General features: G+C 41.1%; 1 protein-coding gene and 1 pseudogene across 4 annotated transcripts in view; one reads left to right on the top strand and one right to left on the bottom strand.

Annotated features, from left to right (window-relative positions):
• Window positions 1-23866, top strand: part of DENND5A (DENN domain containing 5A) — a 75112-nt gene that overhangs the window by 24826 nt on the left and 26420 nt on the right. For all 4 annotated transcript variants that reach the window (XM_086612698.1, XM_086612697.1, XM_086612696.1 and 1 more), the window contains 3 exons: window positions 8908-9095; window positions 19530-19847; window positions 23171-23386. In XM_086612698.1, coding sequence (XP_086468824.1) covers window positions 8908-9095; window positions 19530-19847; window positions 23171-23386 — 722 coding nt within the window. The remainder of the gene's footprint in view (window positions 1-8907; window positions 9096-19529; window positions 19848-23170; window positions 23387-23866) is intronic.
• On the bottom strand, window positions 5248-6062 carry LOC147528525 (transmembrane emp24 domain-containing protein 10 pseudogene; annotated as a pseudogene).

Genomic DNA, 23866 nt, shown 5'->3' with positions numbered 1-23866 from the left:
CTATGGGGATATCTGTATCGCTCCAGAGGAAGGTTCAAACATCAGCTCTTCCATCTGAAGGGAATGCAGTCCAGTTGGCCATAGTTGTGTTTGAGATCCGCAGACGCTTAAGCGGTTGGAAGCACGGCAAGGAAAGCAACACGTGTGTCGCTGTATTGGAACAGCATTCCCTGATCTCTTTTCAGGCCATCATGTTGTAAGTGCTCTTTTTCCCTGAGCTGGAACTCGGCTTGCTCCCGGACTAGTATTCTAGGTTTTCTTTCCAAGTCATATTAATAGGTTCAGCTTTCTTTCTTGGCCACTTTCCAAGTGTCTGATCAGTAGCTAATTAAAGAAGCTTAAAATAGCTCTGGAACACTTGAGTTTCTTGTTTGCATGCACAGACGTATGGAATCCAAGGGGATCCATGCAGCTGCAGGCCCCTGCGCCTGGATCTTCATGACAGTTTCTGTCCACTGTTCCCTCAGCTCACCCCGAGCTTTGGCTGAGTTAGGCTGTGCTGCACCTTACAGGAGTGTCTTGTCTGTCTCTATTAAGATCTCACCTATAGTTTCTGGCTGAAAAGTCTTCTTTCAGTAGAAAAAGAATTAGTTTTTCGTTTGCTGCCTGTTGGCCCTCAGTTTTGGTGAACTACCTGTGATAGAGCCTTCTCAGTAACAGAGTAACAGTAGCCATATTTTTTTGAAATGTAGCTTCTCTTAAGTAATTTCTGAAGGATCTAATCTCTGACACTATTTTTTTTTTAACTTGCTGTTTTTTCTTAAAAAAAACCCAACCTTTGGTGCAGTTTGCTAATACTGACTCAGAATACTTTCAGAGCTCCTAGTGAGTTAATAACAGAAGTTACTACGTACTTGCCGGCATTGCCAACAGCGAAGGTGAAGGCTTTTCCAAAATGCTTTTAATATACATGTAGTTTATTTTCATGTTACTTGAAATGGGAGTGTGAAGTATTTTGAAGTTCTAGAAACTCAACTTTTTCTTCCTGTAATTTTCGTTTTTGTCTTTTCTAACTACATTATTCTATTTTCTTCTACATGGCAGTGAATTAGAAAAATATTTTAGTAAAGTGATTGCTTGCTGTGCTTAAAAAGATGATACCAGTAGGAAAATGGAATTTCTGACTGAGGTTCTGATTGTCTCTACCTTTACTTACCGGTTTCCTTCTTTTGCTTTGTTTTGATTTGTTTAGGTTTTTGTGGAGGAGGGTTTTGTGCGTGTTTTATTTTTTTAACTGGAATATGCTCCTAATATTTTACTCTTTCTTTGTTATGATTGATTAACATGGATTTTTTGCTGTTTGTAAAACAAGGAATGTTGAATGTAGATACAGGTGATGTTGCACTCAGTTCTAAGCGGAATCAGAAATTGCTTGAACTTTTTAAAGAGCTTGCTCATGTTCTTGCACATGCAGTAGTATGAGGTCTAGGTTGTCCTTCAGAATATAAATCTTAGGGTTTTTTTAGATATCCTTTAGGTTAGTTAAATCTCTTGGTGCTCAAACCTGTGACAATTGAGGTGGTTGAGATCATTTCTCATTCTCGTAGGTCAGATGAGATTGCGATACTCATTGGGTGGATGTAGATTTAGAACTACATGTCAGGATCAGAGGGTTTGCTTCTAAGATTTACTTTTTTTTAAAAAAAAAAAACAACCCAAAACTCTTGGAGGACTTTACTGCCAGATGCAATCCTTTCTGAAACAAATTTTGGCATCTTAAGTTGCAGTCAGTCCTTGGAATGGGAGTAACTTCACTTGGCAGCAAATGTGTTTTTCTTTAAGGTTCCTTTGACACATTTCTGACTTTATACTTCTGAAAATTCTTCTTTTGTCACACTGTATTGGTGCAGGCTATATGTTTTGCATCAGTGTAAGCCAAATGCAGGGAATTAAGTCTTTGACTTGATTGTTCTTTTGAGTGAATTGTCTCCCATTTAGGAAAGTGTTAGAGGAGTGCAGGTGCCTATACGACAGTGAAGAATCTGAAGCTGCTCCTAGTGCTGAGCGAGTGCTGAGGAACTCTGGCAAGGAGACAGTGGTGCTGAAGGAGGCCTTCAGTAGTGCCCTCACCACATCGTGCTGCACGAGCTGGTTTGCATTCCTGCAATTTGTGTTGCTCTTGTATCTGCGAAATAGACTTATTCCTTATCTCTGTAGAGCACCTAGAGCTCTTCTGAAGAGTGTGCACTGAGTTAAGACAGCTGTGAAATCTGCTTGGAGGAGATTTTCTAAATAGCTAAAAGCAATAAAAGGAGAAATATAATACATCACTGCCACAGACTGTGGTAGTTGCTTTATTTGAGTACAAATAAAGTTTGGGGGTTTTTTTCTGCTTTGCTTTGGTTTTGAATCACTTCTCCCCATCTTTCTTTTGCTTGCTTAAACTGATGTACACTCTGGATATTTAAAGTACTAGTTTTATTTCTTTGCAATATTAGTTCCATGTTGCCCAACTCTAATCTTTACCTAGGACGTTTTCTTCGTATACCTCCAGTGATTTAGAAAACTTTCTGCTTGATGCAGGCATCTTTAATCAGCCTTTCAGACACAGAAGTGAACACAAATAGGAAGTACTTTGATCCACTGCTTCTACTAACCACAGTTCTCTCTTACTGCAGTTACAGGTTTTTTGAAATAAAAGGCTCAGTTCAAGAAATGTATATTTTCTCTAAGCAGTCTCGCATACTGAATGCCTGTGCTCAGAAAAATTTATTGAAAATGTTTCTTTTACATCATGCTTTCTGCCATGAACAGGCGTGTTTAAAGCAAACTCTCCAGGCAGTGCTTTATTCTGGTGGCTCAACTGCATTGCATGCTACCTGTCCATAGAGACTGTGTAAATATATTTTTTTTCCTTCTGTTCTGCTTCAGGTTAAATAGAAGCTTAATCCTAGCAAGTAGCTCATCTTTCTGGTTTATCCATGTACTTTCTGAAGATCTCCAAACTTGTCTGTAGTAATGGTTCTCCATTGTACAGGCAACTTTCTTCCTTGACAAATGCAACAGTATTTCATTGTGATCCATGAAGTAGGAAGATCAGAAGGAAAAAATATTCCAGAATGTGATCAGGGTTTTAAATTTGGCCAAGTCAGAGAATTTCTGTAGGCACTTTATAGACTTCTCTCTGGTAGAATGTGAGAATGGAGAGGCAAAGTCCTGGTTCTTACAGCTGCCACCTTCTTCCCATCCTGCTCCTATCTTTCCAGCCCCAAGATCTCTCAATTCTTCTTTTTCCTGGATTTACTTGTGTCCTCAGTTGGGCTGGGAAAGGGTTAACTTTTTGTTGTCGTTGTTTTTCCCCGAAGAAATTTTGTTTGAGAAAGTTGACAAAAATCCCCCAACCAGTCGTTACAGGTAAATCCACTTCAGTCCTCCACAACTGCTCCACAGTAACCATACCAGTACAGTGAACGACAAAACGCAACACCAGAACAATCACAGTGTAACAGTCACCTGGGGAACTTAAGGCCCTGCCACCATTTTTAAGATAAAAATATCTTTGTACTCAGATAAGGACAGGGAGAGGACATCAAAACAGACAAGACTGGAAAAGCCCCTTTCTTGTACTGTCTTTTCAAGTTATATAAAACCAAAAGTAAAACCTTAACAGATCTACAGGCTTCAAACTGTAGGACCTAAAACTACCTTCAAATGACTTCTGTAATTCAGTCCTGTGGCATCACTGCCGTTCTGCACTGTAACAGCTCTCAAAAACCTATGAGGATAAAATGGATGCAAGGGCAGAGGAGTGGACTTGGGTTCCTAATATGGCTTTTATCAAAAAAGAAACAAATTTTAGGCAATCTAAGCACTTGCCATTGGAACTAACGACTCCAAGAACTTCGCAGTGACAAAAGGGAGGCAAAGTATTAAGGTATTTAGATGACAGGAGGTCATCTTTTCATCTTCTTTCCCATTGCCTCACCCTGAACAACCATTTTCTTCCCAGAAATAGATCAGATTCAGGTCAGAAATTGTAAAACCATGCTTTTTTCAAAATGGTAGGCTGGGCCTAGGGCTATGACAGCCCCTTCCCTAGCCAGAAGTGTCAGGCACATGACACCACAATGCTCTGCTGCTGAACCATTTGCTCTGAAGGGCTGCAGAAAAGGTGAAAGGATTTTAATCACTGCCTAAAAACAGCAGCAGGTAAATCCAAGAAGTTAACCTGCCTGTTTTTTCCCAGCCTGGCTCATTTAACATTGTGTCATCTGGATGGCTGAGAAATGATGAGAAGTCACTTGCTCTCTCTGTAGTTTCGCATAGCAGAATAACAATTCTGCTGAGGGCACAGTTCGGACTCCTCTAGATGTAGAATTAGCCTATTCCTACCCTGTACTGCTTTTCTGAGTTCAGCCACATTCTTCCAACTCCTCTGCCAACCTGAAATGCACCCTCAGACCTCAATGCAGGGTACAGGCCCTCATGCTTCACAAGAGCAGCAGCCCACCTTGCTTTGAGGTCTCAGAAAATGAGGTTCAGCCAGCTGTCTGCTGGATAAACGCTACACTGTTAGATGAGAAAAGTCTCCTGCTCAATGTAAAACCAAGTTTCCTGAAATAACCTGTTCCTATTTGCTCTGTGACTGTATCTGACTGAGGCCTCCTGCCTGCACAAAAGGCTATCACTGATCAAGGCTTTCAGGAAAACTGCTGCATTGTTTCAGAACACGACAGGCAAATCCAAGACAAACATGTGGAGCAAGGGCAGGATCAAGGCTTGACAGCTTATTTGAGCAAAGCAGGTTTCTCCTTTCCAAGCTCAAACTCATTCCCAAGCCCTCCTTCCAAGGCTTCCCTTCCTCTAGGCTGAACTACTGTACACTCACTCAAGTGCCCTAACCTATCAGCACAAAGACACCAGCACCCACAGGGAGAAACACAGAGGTCCACGACTGGGACCAAACCTTGGACCTCCCTCTATCCTCAGGCCCTGCGGGAATGATGAATCCTATTGCTTTGCACACACCTCCGTTTGCATGAGGCTTAGATCCCAGCTGGTGAGAACAGGGAATCCCCTGCTCTGCCCCGATGCTAGCTGCATGGCACCTGAAGAGCTCAGCAGGGTCAAGTGGCTCAGAGTAACACTACAGTTGCAGACAGATGGGAGACATCATCAAGCCAAGATTATAAAAGGAGAACAGACAGCACAGAAACTTGCTGAAGCTGTCATGGAAACATCTTTTTTTTTTTTTAATCACTGTCCCAGGAATCCCCAAACCTATCACAACCTCCCCACCGTCAACATTCAACAGGATTTCACAAGTCCTCCGTTGCTTCCAATGTTTAGGCTCCCCTCCCCTTTTAGGGTCCAAGTTCCTGCAGAAAGGCTCCAGTCAGCGGGTATCATCTGTGAGACGGCTCCAGGGGGCCATGGCTGAGTCCCAGCGGTGTCCATCTGGGTCGGAGAGGAGGGGGAGGAGGACTTGCTCAGTTTCTTGGCCTTGAAGAAGTGACGCAGGTAGAAAACCTGCCTGGTGGCCAGTCTGATGAGACAGCAGATGGAGAAAATGCTGAAGTACAGAACCCGGGTGTTTGTTGACTCATTCGTGTCCCTCGTCTCCTCTTCTCGTTTCTTCATATAGGCAAAGTCGTTAACAATGGACTCTGAAGGATCTTCCAGGTGCCTCAATTCTACTTCTGGAGGCTTCAACTTCTCCACTTTTGCAATCTCCTCATAGTTCTTTGCTTCAACTCCATGCTTCATATCCAGAATCACAAGCTGGTCCAGCATCCTTCCTGTTCCCATAGGAAGCTTGCTCGCTAAGCAGGCCTCTAACATAGAATAGTCTTCAGTGGTGAAGGCAAACTTGCCCTTAGTGGCATCCTCCGTGGCATACAGGATGTGCCCAGCTGAGTCAGTTATCGTGAGGTTGGCGGAAGGTGCGATGGAGGAGCCCGGCGGGGTGTCACCAGCGTGTTGCGATGGATCTCCTCCCGCAGGCACTTCTGTGCCTTGCCCCGCAGCTGGAAGGAGATGGGCTGTGCCGGGCCCACCAGCAGCAACAGCCCCAGCGCCAGGAGCGTGGCTTGCCCAAGGCAGGGGCGGCCGGGCAGTGGCATGGCAGCTGTTCCGCGTCGTACTTTAGCCCAGCCGGCAGCTGAGCTACCACTGGCCAGGCTGGGTCAGCTGCCTGAACCCTGTCCCTTTCAGCTTCCCGCGAAAAGGAAAAAAAAAAAAAAAGTCAGCCCTTTCCCAGCCCAACCCAGGACACTTGCCTTTTACAGATCAATAAAAATGTCTGAATATATTAGGTATAGATAAATACTAGTGTGAACAACTTCTCATATGTGCTTTAAGGAATAATGTGTTTTACCTGCAGTAATTGGTTAGAGAATAAATCAGCCTTTTTCTGTGTTCTTAAGTGGCCGTGTTAAGAAGTAGCGGATTTTCTTTTGCTTGCACAGCGGTCGGTTAAGTACTTTCCAAACGAATAGTGCGCTAGTGGTATGTAACTTTTTCTCTACCAGTGCTCTTGTACAATACAAGGCCAAAAGACTGTGTGTCACTTGCACCAGAATAAGCATATTCTGGTTTCAAAAGCAAGAGCAGGACCACTACTGAAGTGCTTCTTCCCTCTTTTAAATTTTGTTATTATTATTTTGAAATCTCATGTGATGCTTTGGTATTAGAAGTGTGCTGCTTTCTTCTTTTTTAAAACAAACTCCATACCCTCTCAGGATAGGTATAACTTAAGAAAATAAATATTTAAGTTATTTTGGCTTATGTTTGCAGGCTTCTTGCCTTCATCCTTGCCTTTTGCCAACAGCTCCTGACGCGCATAAAGCCTGCAGAATGTAGTTATTGTTACTTGCAGGTTGTGACAGTGCAGGCCAAATACTTGGGAATGGCTTAAGCTATGTGGATATCCAGGATCCGAGAGCTGCATTTGCAGATAACTTGGTTGCGGGAGGTAGCTGCTGAGTGGATAAAAGTTCTGAATTATTGATGTTACTTTGCAATTAATTCGAAAGGCTAATGCTAAAGTTAGCTTAATGACGGAGAGAGAAGTTGTATTTAAATTAGCCAGCAGGATTAGACAGGGGGTTTTGTGTAGTAGGAAAACACTGTTTCTATTCTGAGACTTGTTCTTTCAAATAAACAAGCTGAATACGAGCCATCTGGAATGTTTGTGTATCTATGGCTTCATTTAAAGTTTCTTTTAAAGCTGAAGAAAATAGGGTATGGAATAGATTCTTCTTCCCAAAGCTTATCATTAATTCATCACCTTTTTACAGTCAGGCTGTGATTAAAGCTGCAAACCAGTAAGTAACTGTGTAGGCAGAAACTGGTGTCCGGGTAGAGTAGAGGAGTGCTGCTAGTGGTGTTCATTGATTTTTCCCTAATGTGTTTCAGTCCAAGTAAGCTTTTGGCAAAAACTTTAAACTACGCTATTCTGTCTGGTTTGTTTTGATTGAGGGCTCCTTCAGTCACAGCAGATCTACTGTGAGGCAGTGACAGGTAGCTGCGTGCAGTAACCTTTTTCCACCAGCAGAGCTTGATCTGAAAAGGAAAATCAAAAACCTGGGTTGGAGAATTATGGCTGATGTTAGCAAAACCTATGCTGAGTTCTTCTCGAGTTGTGGATCTCTCTGCACACCCCAAACTCTGCTACTTTGACTTCAAACCAGATTGGTCATGAATGCCAGGAACTGAATTTCTTGGCCCTCTGTCTTCTGCTATCTGAAGCCTGTGTGGAGGATGGCTAAAGGATAGGATTACAGCCATAACCTTAGAAAGTGCACGGTTAAGATGAATTTTTCTCCAGAGCTTTTGTTTAGAACAAACATTCTTTTTTCCAGTTTTCATCTGCACTCTGCAAACAGCTTTAGAAATTTCAGCACCTGAACCTGTGCATTCAAGTATCTTTTCCAATTTCATAGTGTTTGTAGTTTTATGAACGTGTTAGAAGATGTGCGTACCCTGTGCCCCAACACAAAGATGAAGGGTACCGATTTTTTCCCTTGTTCCTGTTCCCCCCTGCTTTCCTGACTGCAATTAGATATAGTTGCAGTATCATTATAGCTTGACTGAAGGGTGGAATCATCTTAGTCTTGTAAGCTTATTCTAAACTCTTTCCAGCCTGGCAGCTCGAAAGCATTCTGAATGTTTCAGCAGTTTTATTAGACCAGGCTCAGAGCTTATCTGATGTTGCCTCCTCTGTTACAGTGCATAGATATGAAATACCATTCAAGATGATTCTGTAGTATAAGAGAGGAGGGCGAGGTTTTGGCCCAGCATACTGCAATGTTAACTGCTTTAGCCACCAGCTGCTGAATAAAAAGATCTTTTGGTATGCGTCTTGCACAGGTGCGTTTAGCACCACTGTTAAATTCAGCAGGAGCTGAGTTGTTTTTACGTTGAACTGAGATGTGGGTCATACATTGCAAAGGATAAACAAAGCTGATCCTTTTTCTTTTCTACACAGTTATTTCAGTTGCACTGTTGGGTTGGCTACTATACAGCGTGCTTTATAGACATTTAAACACTCTTAAAAAAAATGTTTATCTGAGAGATACCAGATGCCTTGGGTTTCATCCAAGGATTCCATAGAAAGCCATAAGCACAGAGAAGAGAAATTATTTCCCATGTGTTTCTTAGCTGATTACAATACTGCTTCCATACTCAAACGGGTGTTCCTGGTGACCCTGGTATAGGTAGCAGAGGGTGACTTAACGGATGCTAAGACTCAATTTGCTTGTAGAATGACCTACTTTGCGTTGAGCTCCCTTTGTTGTTTCAGCAAAATGTGCTTGAGTGTGCAAGTCTGGGCTTTCATTAAGATGCTGCTCAGCCAGTACTGGGTTTTGTGGTTTCTGTTTTAAAGCAAGCTCTCATTTCTTTAACTTAGATTAATTTACTTTAAAATGTTTGTGAAAGAAATTTTTTTTTCTTAATCTTTTTCAGATTATCAGAGACTGATGACTGTGGCAGAGACCATCACAGCACTAATGTTTCCATTTCAGTGGCAGCATGTGTATGTTCCTATCCTTCCAGCATCCCTCCTTCATTTTCTAGACGCTCCTGTTCCTTACCTCATGGGCTTGCACTCTAATGGGCTGGATGACAGGTCTAAGCTGGAACTTCCTCAAGAGGTGAGAGGAGCTCGTCTCGATTGATTAAATACTGTACGTGACCATGAAGGAAGTGAGGAATGAACCAAAACACTAGTGCTAGCTGTAAAAGCCATTGTGAAGTTCTTGCTCTGGTTTTGATGCAGCTCTTTATTTTTTGGAGATGCTTGAGAAAATCTGATGAAATGGATAAATAACCCCCTGTTTTGGAAATGGTATGCTCTGATAAAATTAAACTGTAATTTTAGAGGTATTGATGCAGTAGTGTTACAGAAAGAACCTTTTTGTGCTGCAAAGCTTAGTCCTGTACTGCTAGGAAACGCAAAAAAGTGCAGTGTGAATTCACCAACTGTGGCCAAAAGGCCATACAACTGCTGCTGTGTGGTGCCGAGTGAGCAAAGCTTGGCTGGCTTCAGCACTGAACTGTGCTTAGGCCGGTTCCTGGCTGTGCAGGATTTTCCTGGGTTTTCCCACACTGCATTTCTGAGTTGGGCTTGTCTTACATGGACCCAGCCTGTCAGGTGTCTGCACCAAAACTGTTTCAAATTTTCTTCTAGAATGCATACTTCAGTCTGCAGTTAAATGTTAGCATCTACTTGAGCAAACTGGTGCTGACTGGGATAGTGCTTAGGAAGTCTTGTAGTGAGGCTCTGTTAACACCAACCACTGTATAAAGGAGAAGCAAACAGTCTGTAAAGGTCCTGCAACTCGTACATGGGGCTGGGACTAAATTCAAACTTCTTCGACATTGTTTTTATTTACTTTATCCCACCGTTCGCAAATGCTCTTTTTAGGGACACCTCGAGAGAGTTTGAGAGCTGGTCGTGAGGATCAGGGGACCAAGAGGGGTTCAAAACTACCTGAGGTAGCAAAGGAAATATCTGCAGGAGCCGGTAACCACCCATGGGAAGTATGTCAGGTGGCTGGCGCCTGGCTGGCTCGTGAGGCAATTCCATCAGTCATCTGAATGACTTTAATCAAGCACCATTGAATGCTTTATTTGCTCTTGTATATAGAAAATGCTGAGTGTTGCAGTATGGTCTGGCTGGCTGTTATAGAATCATAGAATGGTTTGGACTGAAAGGGACCTTAAAGATCATCTAGTTCCAACCCCCCTGCCATGGGCAGGGACACCTTCCACTAGGTCAGGTTGCTCAAAGCCTCATCCAACTTGGCCTTGAACACTTCCAGGGATGGGGCAGTCATAACTTCTCTGGGCAACCTGTTTCAGTGTTTTACCACTCTAATTATAAGAAATTTCTTCCTTATATCTAATCTCCCCTCTTTCAGTTTAAAGCCATTGCCCCTTGTCCTATCACTACATGCCCTTGCAAAAAGGCCCTCTCCAGCTTTCCTGTAGGCCCCCTTTAGGTACTGGAAGGTCTCCCCAGAGCATGCTCTTCTCCAGGCTGAACAGCCCCAACTCTCTCAGCCTGTCTTCATAGGAGAGATGCTCCAGCCCTCGGATCATCTTCGTGGCCCTCCTCTGGACTCATTCCAACAGCTTCATGTTCTTGTGTTGGGGACTCCAGAGCTGAATGCAGTATTCCAGGTAGGGTCTCACGAGAGCAGAGTAGAGGGGCAGAATCACCTCCCTCGACCTGCTGGCCACGCTTCTTTTGATGCAGCCCAGGATACGGTTGGCTTTCTGGTCTGCAAGTGCACATTGCCGGCTCATGTTGAGCTTCTCATCCACCAGCACTCCCAAGTCCTTCTCCTCGGGTCTGCTCTCTAATCCATTCTCCGCCCAGCCTGTACTTGTGCTTGGGATTGCCCCGACCCATGTGCAGGACCTTGCACTTGGCCATGTTGAACTTCATGAGGTTCTCACAGGCCCATCTCTCCAGTCTGTCAAGGTCCCTCTGGATGGCATCCCTTCCCTCCAGTGTGTTGACCACATCACACAGCTTGGTGTCATCTGCAAACTCGCTGAGGGTGCACTCGATCCCACTGTCCATGTCACCAGCAAAGATGTTAAACAGCATCAGCCCCAATACTGACCCCTGAGGAATGCCACTCATCACTGGCCTCCATTTGGACATCGAACTGTTGACTGCAACTCTCTGAGTGTTGTCAAGAAGCTGGCCACATCTAGCAGATAGCCCTGTGGGAAGTGAGTCCTTGCAGAGTTATTAGCTGCGGAAGAGCACAGCCCTGGCTCCTGCTAGAGTCTGCTGACTTGTAGGTGTAATTTTGCGGAGGAGGGACTGGGCAAACCATGGGAAGCACCTGATTAGTAGGCACTGGTAGGATTCTCTAATCTCTGCCATTTTCTGTGCTTGTCTGTTTTCTTCTATTATCGTTTATATTACTAAGAAAGCAGAAGTGTGGCAGGCAGAGGGTTTTGTGGTGGTGTGTTTTATTTTCATTATCAGGCAGTGCTGTAACATAGCTTGACACAAAAAAACTTCTTAAAAACCTATGTGAAGTTTAAGACAAGATATTTTTGTGAACCTCCAGTCTGGTCACCATGCCAACATTGCTCTTTTTCTCAAATCCATATGCTGATAGTTTTCATTTGTTTCTCCTGGCAAGTTCAAAGGAAAATTTCTCTTCAGACTGTGTTACTTTTTCTATGAAAACTAAAGTATTTAATATCTTGATTTCTTTCTTTTCTTCCTCTCTTTTTTTTTTTTTTTTGCACTGGCATAATTAGTAACAGAATCATGTATGTTCTTGCCATGAAAACAATCTATTGCTTTGGTTTACTGCATTTTCACAAAATTTTGGATTTACTGACATGCCTAATTAGTATGGTTAGTATACTTTTAGAGAGAATAGCTGATGAAGTAAAATGCATGTAGGAATATGCATGTTAATATGCACCATGGATGTTTTTGCTGTTATAACAAGCTTCTAAAAGACTGTCCTCCTTTTGTAAAGAATTTCCTCATTTTAAAATCACTGTAGTACTTCCAACTAAGTAAACGTATTTTAATTTCAAATAGATATTTCTATTATTTAAAAAATAAATGGTTTTGAAGATATTTATCAGCTTACTTTGGAGGTTTAAAGTAAGGTATTTGATATATTTTTAGATGTTAAAAATGAAATCAAAGTAGTATTAAAATAATCTGGCATCTCAGTTTGCATTTTATTTTACAGATAGACTTTTACAAAGGTGGAGGAGTAGATTTTTTGATAGTATCTCACAGAGATCAGAATTGTCTGGGAGAGCAAGGAGGAGAGGACACACAGGACTGAGATAGCAGCAGCAGCAACATGCCCATGTGATGGAATTTACTGCAGGACTTAACCTTGTCCTTCTGAAGCTTCAGCTTTTCTCTTTCTTTTATTGAAAGAGTGAATTTGTAAAACTTTGCACAGATGAGTGTGACTTAGTCTGAGAAATCCCCTTGGTAGTCACTGCTGAGTAATGTTTCTTATGAACTGTTCGAGTCATTAGCACTGCAGGCTGGGAACGTAGCTATGGAAAAGAAATGGACTTAAATGTGTGCTAGAGACTTCGAAAGGTGACTAAGAAGTTATCCTATAGCAATAGATTTGCTTATCTGAGAGGCAAAGTAGATTGGGAAGAACAAGAGCTCGCTATTGTTGAGATTCTCATTGTAGAGGGTTTATTTAAAAAAAAATATGCCGTTGCAAAGAGAAGTAAATGTACCATTTTAAAATGTAAAGCAGAATTTGAAGCATGGTGGTCTTACTAAGTGAAACTATTGGTCAGTATCAGTATTTCTGATATTAATAATTTAATCAGTCAGCTTTCATATATTTAGAACTGAAGACTACAGGTTCACCTCAAAACTACTTTGCTTTATGATTAGGCTTTCAGATACACTTGACTTAAAGAGCCAAAGAAGCTCTACACTCAATTCCTGACATAGAAACTGACAAGGAACATGCATAAAACAAGTAGAATAGTAGAAGAGGGCATACGGATTGTATTATTTGTACTTCAATAAAGATAAATTTATAATCAGTAACAAAAGAGATATTAATATTTAACGTTGCTTAACGTCTCTCAGGTTTGAAAGGTATATTATGCTTTATGAAATCATCAGGGTTATATGAGGAACTTAATTTCCAAGTCCTGTCTCTATGCTCCTGATTCATAAATATAGTAAGTATCAGAATTTTCCTCATTGCAAAGAGTATATAAAGAGCTGTCCTATATTGTAATTTATTCCAAGTTCTGCAGAAAATATTTTTTTTCTTTGTCTTGAAACTGCATAAACTGCATCTCTGTTGCTAATCTATTTACCTGGATGCGTGTGACAGCAGCCGTTAAAGAAATCAATATCTATATTTGGACGAGGGCCAAAGAAGTGAGCTTTGACAGAAAGTCTAGTTAGTAGTTCTCAGTTGAAGGGCATTGTGGAAGAATGTAATATTGCTATCTAGCATAGGATGGATGCCCCAGTGTCACTGGAGACTTCTTGATTGTGGTTTTGTAATGAAGTTTAAAAAAAACCTAGTTTGTCTTGCTCAAAGCGTTTTAGGCTATATGTGAGAATACTATCTGTCTTAGCTCGGTCAAGTTTGGTTTAAATCTAGCACGCATATGCCATAGGCTTGTTTTGGTTTGCTTGTGGTGGCAATCTCCCATATTTTGATCACATCTGGTGCTTTAAAGGAGTGCTTTACCATGGGAGCATGGAAACCCAGCTGAATCCTACAAGTTGATGCTTTGTCAGATGATGATTAAAATCTTCAACAAAGTAATTTCATTAGTACAAAATTCAAGTTCAGACTATCCCTTGGGTACATCACAAAGCAGTGCCTGATGGAAAGTTCATTGGAGTTCGCGAATGACATGAAGACCTAGTTCTCTGTGGCCCAGTGAAATGGTAAAAAAGACTTGAAGCTTACTGTAGGGTTGAGTTTCTTGTACATGTCAGTGATACAGTGCACTTAAAGTTAAGCTTGTTCTGATATGCATTGCTGCTTTGCTCAGGGCCCTTTCTGTACGCATGAACATCCTTGTGGTTTCACTGATGGCTGCGTCAGAGGCTTGTAAGGAACCCAGAAGAGAAAGGGGGGCCACGGGAGAAGCGGTGCTAGAATAAGGTGCTGCAAAAGTCAAAGGGGAAGGGAAGAACATGTAGCTGTTTCAGATGTGCTGGCAAAAGTGTGGTTTGTTTATCAGTAAAATTGATCCAAAAAAGTGGTTAAACTAGCTTTCTTGCAGATGATAAACCTAGCGAGCACTAAAGTAAGATTGTTTTTTTGATGTGTCTTTGAATTTCCTTTTAAAGAAACTTTTGCAGTGCTATAGCAATATATTTTTAACAAGCAAGTTAATCTGGGCCGTTTCTTGCTACTGGATTTGCATGTGCATCTTGCCACTCTGTAATGCAGGAGAATGGTGGAAATTGAAATTATTTTGAGTGAAAATAAGCAACACTGAGTCTTCCAGCACTGGTTAAATCAAACAAAAGTAGTATCTTATTAAAAAAGCTTGTTTTTAATGAAGTGATCTCAAGGGTCTTGGACAATAGCTTTTTCTTTTAGAAAAATTAAAACATTTTAAAAGCTAAAATACAGTTCTCTGCTAATATAAGACAGATATATGTTCTCAGTATTCTTATTTCAACCACCATGAAAAAGATGTTATTCAATGCTGAATCTTAACAAATTCTGTGAGGTTTTGGTTTTGTATGTGGGTTTAGAAGATAAGCAATATCTCTTGACAAGCCTTTTTCCACTTGATGCCAACATGTTTAGACCAGACTGACCAAGATAATTATTTTGAAAGATAATTACTGCTTTGTATGCATTCTCAGGCTATCTGCTGGTGTGATAGATCCTTGATAATACTGCAAATTTATTGACCGACTTCAGTTTTTATGTTTTCCTGTACTTCAGTGTTAAACAGCCACTTGAGTAGTTAAATTCATGTTTCTAAAAGCTGCAGCTGTAAGTTGTTCTCAGTCACAAATTCTGGGTTGGCATGAAGAACAGTTGTGCTGAGGATAAATGCACAAGGTCACCGTTGGCTTACAGGAATGGCAAAGGAGCATCCTTTAGAATTTAGGACCACTGTAAACACACGTTCCACAAGCCAGCTGTGTGTGTATGAATTTGCATACCCGTGTTTTCTGTGTGCTAAATGAAGCGAGTGGTTATTTGCAAGGTTGAGACCTGATGCAGAAAGGTGATACATGCTGTAGAAATAGTGTAGATGAATGGTTTTTAGTTTTTCAATGTTGTATTCAAGCAGAAACCTTAACTCAAAACCATGTTTCAATCTGAGTGTCTAGGAGGGGATGTGAAAACCTGTGTGTTACCTATAGTTTGAGCACCTGTGCTGCACAGAGAATTTAAGTAGTGGTGATGGTGCTGTCAGAATTAATTGTTCTATATTGTTGTATGCATCTATTTGCATATCATGTAATTACATATTAATGTTTAAAATAAAGTGTATTTTCTCTTTCGGATGCCAGTGGGGTGAGGAGCTTACTCATTATTAGTGAATATTATTTCCTTCTTAGATGTCCTTTTAGCAGAACCTAGATCATTTCCTTCTACATTTTTGAGCAGAGCTGAAAGGATGGATGTGGACTTGATGCAGGCATTGCTAGATCTGTGGGGATTTGGACCTTATTGTACTTGTGGTCAAACTAAAGAATTGCAATTGTCCTCTGGCTTTGGAATTGATGGGTGTAGTCCAGGCCCCACTGAGCCAATGGAAAGTTCTGCTGTTGACCTCAGGGGACCAGACTTTGGCATCAGATACATGAACATTGACTCACTTGTCATCCGTATTTCTAAGGTTTGTAAGATTTTCACCTGAAGCCCCTATTATTTGTGATGATAAAAGTTTATGGGAAAGACAAGTTTTTAAATTAAGATGTGACACCCTTGTTCTTTAGTGTAGTGTCTCAGGCGAATCATTTTATTGTGTGATGATGTTATGTGTCCTTTCTTGTAACAATCTGCTATTGAAGTGGTATGTAACTATTTGAGATTTTCTTTTGGTCATAAACCAGCAACAAATAACAGAATATTTGACTGTTCTAGAAACCTGAAATACCAAGCAACTAACTTAAGGATGCTCTTTCAATTGTATTTCTACTTACACGTTGCTAAGTATCTTGTTTTTATATAGTATTAATTTTATATATATAAAAAGTTGATTGTTGTATCATAGAGGCGTACGTACAGGGCTGTCAGCTAGGTACAGCTCATTCAACTCTGTTGTCTCTAGAAACAAAATAACAAAAACTTTGTGATCAAAGAGCTCCTGTATTTTTCTACTTTGCGTACTTGCTCAGTTCCTAGCGTGCAAAATGCTTTGGATGGCCATTATTTCATAAAAAATAAATGCCATTTAATTCCTCTTGCTTTTTAAAATAAATCGAAGGTGGGAACCGCTCTATCCTTACTGATATTCCTTTCTGTTGGGTTTATAGTGTACCAGCATTGTGAGACTTACTGTTTTGGTGTCTGTTATTGGCGGTTTATTTACTTGGGATTTCATTTTTACAGAAAAATGTCGTTTTGATACCTCTTGAAGCGCTTGTGAAGTGAGGTGTCTGCCATTTCTGTTCCCTGGGGAACATGACCTTTTTGGAAGTGCTTATGCAGTTTCTGGGGATGACCTCAGTCTCTCTAAATTATGAGAGGCTAAAGCCATCTACTGAATTTCCTTTGCTTATGCTGCTCTAGGTAGTCCTCTAACTTAAGGGTTATTAAACAGCCACTGAATAAGCATAGAGTGTCCCCAGAAATACTGTTCACACTCTTTACAATATTGCTACACACTAACATTTTTTTTTTTTTATGCTTCTATGAAGGGCAAATTCTAAGAAATGTAATAGTAAGTTGCATGATAAGCAGTCATTGTTAATGGCTTGGAGTGTTTAAACTATGTGTGCTGCTTTTAAAGAGAAACTCTCCAGAAAGAATGTTTAAGTGTTGGAAGAATTAGCCAGGTGAGCCTAGATATTTATAATCAATTTTAGCAAGCCTTGAATTTGGCTTTTTCTTCATTGGCAAGGAGTTTATTTTCAGTGTGAAGACTAGAATCTCTGCATTGGTAAGGTTAACATTTGGATATTCTTTGGCCAAGCACTTTTTAGATACAGCCAAGCTTAACCAAGAGTGATGTTTTCTGCAGAATCTCTGCTAAGGTAAGATAATTCGAAAAAGAAGGAAACTTGAATGGCATCAATTAAAGAGAGTTTAAAAAGGAAGAAATGCAATTAAACTGCTTGAAGAGTTTCTTAATGAGTCTGTCTTGACATTTCTCAGACAGCTTGTGACGAATTAAATGTTTTTTGTTCTTCCCTCAGCACTGACTGGCAGGCATTGCGCCTAGTTTCAAGGCTTTATTTCTCTCATGTCTTGAAGTGCTTACAGTGTTCCTGATAAATATTAGCTGGCTTGACTTCTAATCATCACAGAACCATGTGTGTAGTGGGGGTCTTGAAGTCCTTAAATTCAGGTGCTTACTTGAAACATGGGAGTTCTTGCGTACATAGTGTCCCTTTCTGCTGAATGTCTCTTTGAACAAGAAGCAGATGCACTCTGCCTGCATCCCTAGCCTGCCGTCGGAGCCGCCTTGCTAGGTAGGCACACACAACACTGACTGTGTTTGAGTAATGTTGATACTGGGGAAATGTAAACAATGACACCTGCCCTATTTAAAAAAGAAAAAGTTTTCTAGGGTGCACCAGAAGCTGTTTCAGAATCAAGGTCTTAGTTCTATTTATTGGCCTTGGATCCTTTTGCAACACCTAATTCAATATGCGATTTTAATTTACAGTAAAGGATCTATACAAGAGCTACTAAACTGTTTCATATGCATTCCTTTGAGCATAAGAAATACGAATATTAAAATGTTAAAACATCAGGAAATGGAGAACTGGAATTCTTCTACTTACCTTTGTGACTATGGATAATATTGTAGCAGAGCATAAATTGGAATTTTTCATGTAAAGTTCTGGGCCAATCTAGTATAATATGTTGAGTAGAGTTCTGCTTTAAGAATTGCAATGTTTTTTTAAGTTTCAGTGTCAAAGTTCAAGAAATCAAACACAACAGATATTTGTGTTTTAAGGAGAATTGACCTCCTAACTCTGTTCTGTAGAAGTGCCAAGAGAGCTAAATCTGTCACAAGTATTAAATGTGTGTTTTCACATCAGTTTACTTAAATGAAGGGGTCTTGTCAGGCACAGCTTATCCTGGTCTACCTATGATCAGTTCCACAGCAAAGTCCTACCAGAACTGCCTTGTCCTTACTGCTGCTTCTCTGCTTGTGTACATTGCTCTGATTTGTGGGATCATCCATCATTCATTCAGTAAGAGGTTAACCTCTTCCAATTCTTTCTTTCCTGTTAAATTGTGAGAGTGCTTCCATCCTTCTGCACTCTCTGAATCATAAGAAATAACTGGATATCTGTTAGCTCTCGTCACTTGATATATATTTTTGCTGCAAAGCTGTAGTGAAACCTGAGTTCAGGTGTGTCTCTTAGAATAATGTGATGAAGCTAGGTTGAAAATATCCCATAATCTGGGTGAAGGGATTTTTTTATAGGGAAGGCGAAGTGACAGTCCTCGTTAATTCTACATTGAAGAAAAATTGAAATGCTTCTACAGAAAAGCAGTTTCTTCTGTGTGCTTAACTTTCCAAGCAGATTTCACACCTGAATGGGGTTCTTGCTGTGAAGTACATAATTACATAATGTTAGGAAACTGTTTGATACAGAGTTTGCAATGCAGAAGCCAAAAGGGTACACCCCCCACCTCCACCCTCCATATATAGTGTAAGGGAAATCCTTGAAAGATGCATAGCTTCTTTTGATGTTGCTGTGGAAGCCACATAGGTGGTTTTTCTTTCTTTCTTTCTTTTTTTTTTTTTTTTTTTGGTCTTTATCTTTTTTTAATGGTAACTGAGATAGAGATCAGAACAGGAAAACAGAATTGAAACTAGTTCATTTAATTTTTCCTCTTGGAAACAAACTTCTAATCTCATTCAAGGAATTGCTTAGGTTCTCAAGCTGCTTACAAAAAAAGAGAAGGTGACTTTATTGCAGCTTCTGCAATATCAGTACACCTTTTAGAATAGAATTCACCAAATCTCTTAGAGTGAACTGATAATTTGAGCCACAGGCAGTCGCCTGGTTACGTATGCACGTGTATAAAATACTGTTGCAAATATCCAGTAGTTAAAATCTAGCTGTATGTGAATGAAAAAATTCACACATCTGTACCTAATATATGCTACAATCTCTTTTGTACCTAATGAACAACTTTAGAGTCTTCTTTCTTAGTTACCTCCTAGGAAGACCTGGAAATGTTGGCCTTGTGCTGCTTTCTTCAAAGCCAACCAACCATTTCAGTTACGACTGGGGCAAGTCTGTTTTACAAAATAACCAAACGAATGCAAATGTATTTGAATCTTTTAATAGGCACAGAACCCAAAGATGAATAAAATGTGACCCTTGTGCTTAGTGATATTATAATGGTATCCTGTTCTAAATTAAATCCCAGGCTAACCTGTGCTTCGTGGATGTAGACAACCATTTCGTCGAGCTGCCAGAGGACTTACCCCAGTTCCCAAATAAACTTGAGTTTGTTCAGGAAATTTCAGAGATACTAATGGCTTTTGGAATTCCACCTGAGGGAAACCTTCACTGCAGTGAAAGTGCCTCCAAGATGAAGAGCCTCAGAGCATGTGACCTGGTTTCTGATAAAAGAAATGGGAACATAGCGGGATCACCTTTGAATTCCTATGAGCTGCTAAAGGAAAATGAGACCATTGCAAGACTCCAAGCACTTGTTAAAAGAACAGGTGTGAGTCTAGAAAAGGTAAGCCATGGAATTATCTGCACTCTCTCTTGACCTGCTGTAGCAAGTGGTCTGAAGTCATGGTCCAAAGACTCCGTTTGTCTGTCTTCACTAAAAAGAACTTGATCTTAAATGTTCACAAGGTTTGTGAACATCTGTAGAGACAAGGGCAAGCTTAGGGGAGAGGGGGAGTGGGATTTAAGCCCACAACATGTAGGGAAACCTTTGACCATCACCCAAGTGTTTCTTTGCCAAGATGTGTTTAAAAAATATACCTTGGCTTCTTTATTCTTGGTTTTAAGGTTTATTCTAAATTTACACCACTTTCTTATGATTTACATGGCCAAAACTGGCATCCAAATAATTCTGAAGTTGGAATCCAATCTTAGTTTCTAACAGGTATCTATCTTTCTCATTGCGTGTAGAATATGTGTAATTTTGCTTGCATGTAATGTGCTTTCCATAGGGATACTGTGGTGCTTTTTTCTGGTTGATGTTGGAAAGTGCATTAGTGTCTAATTCCCAGCAAGTGAATATGCATAGCTTGTGGTGACCCTGGTTGGATTTTTCTGGGTGATGAGAATTTGAAAAAAAAAAAAAAATTGTTGGCCTTTTTGCAGAAAAGGTATTACCTGAAAGACCACTGTGGGGTTTTTGAGCCTTTATGGAATGGAATGAAGGTTTTTCTCAGCAAAGGTTTTATTTCTTACATGTTTAAATTATCTTGACCAGTTCCTCATTGTTGAGTTTGATTTCTACATGTGTGACTGTAACTTGGGCAACAGGTGAGGCCAAACAGAGACAGAAATTGTGACCTACAACAGGTTGAGGAGGAGAGCCACTTTGTGGGAGGGAGCTGCAGGGGGCCTACGAGAAGAAAGGAGCATTTTGTTACTGGACAGGATTAGATGCTCAAATCAGCTGCATTCCTCTTCTCGGGTTTTTTGTTTGTATTGTTTTCTTCTTGTTCAGGGGAAAATTGGTAAGAAGCTTTTGTTCTTTTGCTGAATGGATTGGGAAGTGATGGGAGAAGTACAGGTCTTTTTAAATTTCTTGTTAGTTTTTGCATTTCTAGGCCTTGTCTACTCTGTGCTCTGTTCCATTGTAGTTAAAGTCCCATTTTACTAAGCCTTTTCTGTAGTGATAGGAGTGTATAGGTTATAACTCTCAACATTTTCTGAAATACTTAAATAATTTAAAAAAGCTGCATAGAACCAAATACCCAATTAATGAAGAATATATGGATGCCAAGTGCCGCTTATGAGATGCAGTTAGAAGAAATGGCTGAATAGCAGAGCTCTCTCTAGCAGAGCAAGTCTGAAGAATGCTATTTACAGCAGGCCTTGGCCTGCTATAACCAAGGCGGTTTAAGAAGTATGGGACAGCTGCAGCAACTGCATCATTATGCAGATGTTGTAAGCCCTAGATATGATGTCTAATTATGGGTGGCAGTGCCTCCTACCATAATTAACAAAGGCAATGGTAGCAAATGTGTATTCAAAACAGTGCATGAATGCTTGTGACTTTTTTTCCCTATAGATACTCAATTCCTATCAGAACTAATATGAATTGAATACCTGAATCTCACTCACGTTGCTGTCTTCATAAATCTTAGCCCATGAGTTAACTGAAAATGTATTTTATTTCATTAAAGATTATGTTCAGGCTGTGTAGTGATGAATTGTGCATAACGCTGCTAAGGACTTAGGTTAAAGGAAATTGGCTACTAGACATGCTCAGCTTCTTTTTGCTGTGCATTTCTGTCTTCATCTGAAAGCTGGTATGTATTGAATTGTAATAGTACCAAACCTGGGCTTGTATTACACCAGGCAGAACTATGTATTTGCCTAATATGCTGTCGTGGTTTTAGGCTGATCCAGCAACTAAAACTCACACAGTCTCTCCTCCAGTAAAGTAGAGAGGAGAGAAAAAAAAACCAAAGGGACTGAGGGTTGAGACAAGAACAGAGGGAGCACCCACCAACCATGGTCCTGGGCAAAACAGACAGGGCTTTCTCAAAGCAAAAGAGTTTATTAATGATTACTTAGAAGGACAAAGGGAAACAAAAAACCGATTACTCGAGAGGACAGAAAGAAACAAAACCAGATCTTAAAACCGACACCTTCCCCCCCACCCCTTTCCTTTTCCTCCCGGCTCTACCTCCTCCCCCCAGCAGCACAGGGGGCAGGGACTGGGGGAGTGCAGGTCAGTTCATTCCGTGCTGTTACTGCTGCTTCTTTCTTAAAGGAGAAGGAGTCCTTACACCCTTTTCCCCTGCTCCAATGGATCCCCTACCCACGAGGAAAAATCCACAAACTTCTCCAGCTTGAGTCCAGCCCACTGGAAACAATCCTTCCCCACAGATTGCTCCGGTGTGGGCTTTACCACAGTCTCGGGTACTTAGGGAGCTGTAGCCACTCACTCCGGCGTGGGTCGTCACACAGACTCCAGATGCCTCTCTGCCTTGTCGTGCGTCCCAACACGACCATCCTCAGGCTCAGGCATCTTCTCCCCACGGGCTGCGAGTGGGTCTCTGCTCCACCGAGGCCGTCCTGGTTGCAGGGGGGCCGCCTGCTATCTCACCATCAGCCGCAGGGGAAACTCGGCTCCGGCACACCTCCTCCCGCTCCATCCTCACTGACCTGGTGTCGATGCAGCTGTTTCTCTCAGATCTCAGTCCTCTCCAGGTGAACTCAGCCCAGTGGGCACCCCGGGAGTGGGGTGCCCCCGAGTTCCCCAGCTGGCTCCGCCGCCGCCATTCTCCGTGGGCGGCGCCGGCCTGACGCAGGCAGCCGCCCGGCCGGGAGCCAAGGAGCGGGGGTAGTGCCCTCCTCCCTTCTCTGCTCGATCCTGGGCGAAGCACCTTTTCCGGTTCCTTTGTCCTGACTTAAATAGGGCAATTCGCAGAGGCGCCCTATTGGCTCAACCCCGAGGGGGATGGCAGTCTGATCTGGTGGCCAGAACTAAGCCTAACCCGGTTCCAAAACCGGGGAGGTCGCAGGGAGCAAAATCCCTCTCCTGCCACCAGAACCACCCCCCCTCCACATCAAACCATGACACATGCAGGGGTAGTAAAAACCCCTAAAAAAACCTATGCAAGTGATTAAAGGGTAAAAGAAAGTAAATTAAGTGTATGGCATATGTGGGCAGGTATATGGTTGTTATCTATCCTTTTTTAATCTAATGCGTGTCCAGTGGAACCAGTGCTAAAAGCGGGTTATGGTTTATTATTGAAATCAGCACTTTTATAGACAAAGGTTTATTTCTAGATTTTTTGATGTTGCTGTTTTATTACAGTGCTTGAAACTGTAAGCAATTTTTGGTGTGTTCCCTTACTTTTGCAGTTGGAGGTGCGAGAGGAGACCAGTAGCAAAAAGGATCTTAAAATTCAGTGTGATGAAGAAGAATTCAAGATTTACCAGCTGAACATTCAAATCCGTGAAGTATTTGCCAACCGCTTTACACAAATGTTTGCAGATTATGAAGTATTTGTCATTCAACCCAGTCAGGACAAGGAATCTTGGTTTACAAACAGGGAACAGATGCAAAACTTTGATAAAGTAAGTTCTGATAAGAAGATATGTCAATGTGAAAAGTAAAACTGTATTCAAACCTGAGACTTTGTTTATTGGGCCATAAAATGGAAAACAGTACTGTCAAAATTGTAATTTCTTCCTTAAATTTCAGTGTTCCCCAAAAAAGTACCATCTTGTACCTTATGTGGAAAAATATATACATACACACACTTTGAAAGATAAAGATACTCTTTTAAAGATACTGTAGAAAAATACAGCTTACTGTAGAAAAACAGCTTAGAAAGCCTCACTTTATGGCTAACCTCTACATTAAGGTTAAATATTACTAGTGAAAACGATATATTTTTTTTTTAAGCAGAGGAATTTCTGAATACGTTGATGAATAAAGCCATGACCCCACACAACATTTATGTACATGTGTACCAAATGTATCTCTAGCTCTTTTCTAGGGGAACACAAGGCCTAGTTCTACAAATTTTACTACTGTCTTCTTTCTTGGAGATC

Source organism: Tauraco erythrolophus, chromosome 6 (genome assembly GCF_009769465.1).
Source record: "Tauraco erythrolophus isolate bTauEry1 chromosome 6, bTauEry1.pri, whole genome shotgun sequence".
Classification (NCBI taxonomy): Eukaryota; Metazoa; Chordata; class Aves; order Musophagiformes; family Musophagidae; genus Tauraco; species Tauraco erythrolophus.
This window is presented reverse-complemented; position numbering and strand designations above follow the sequence as displayed.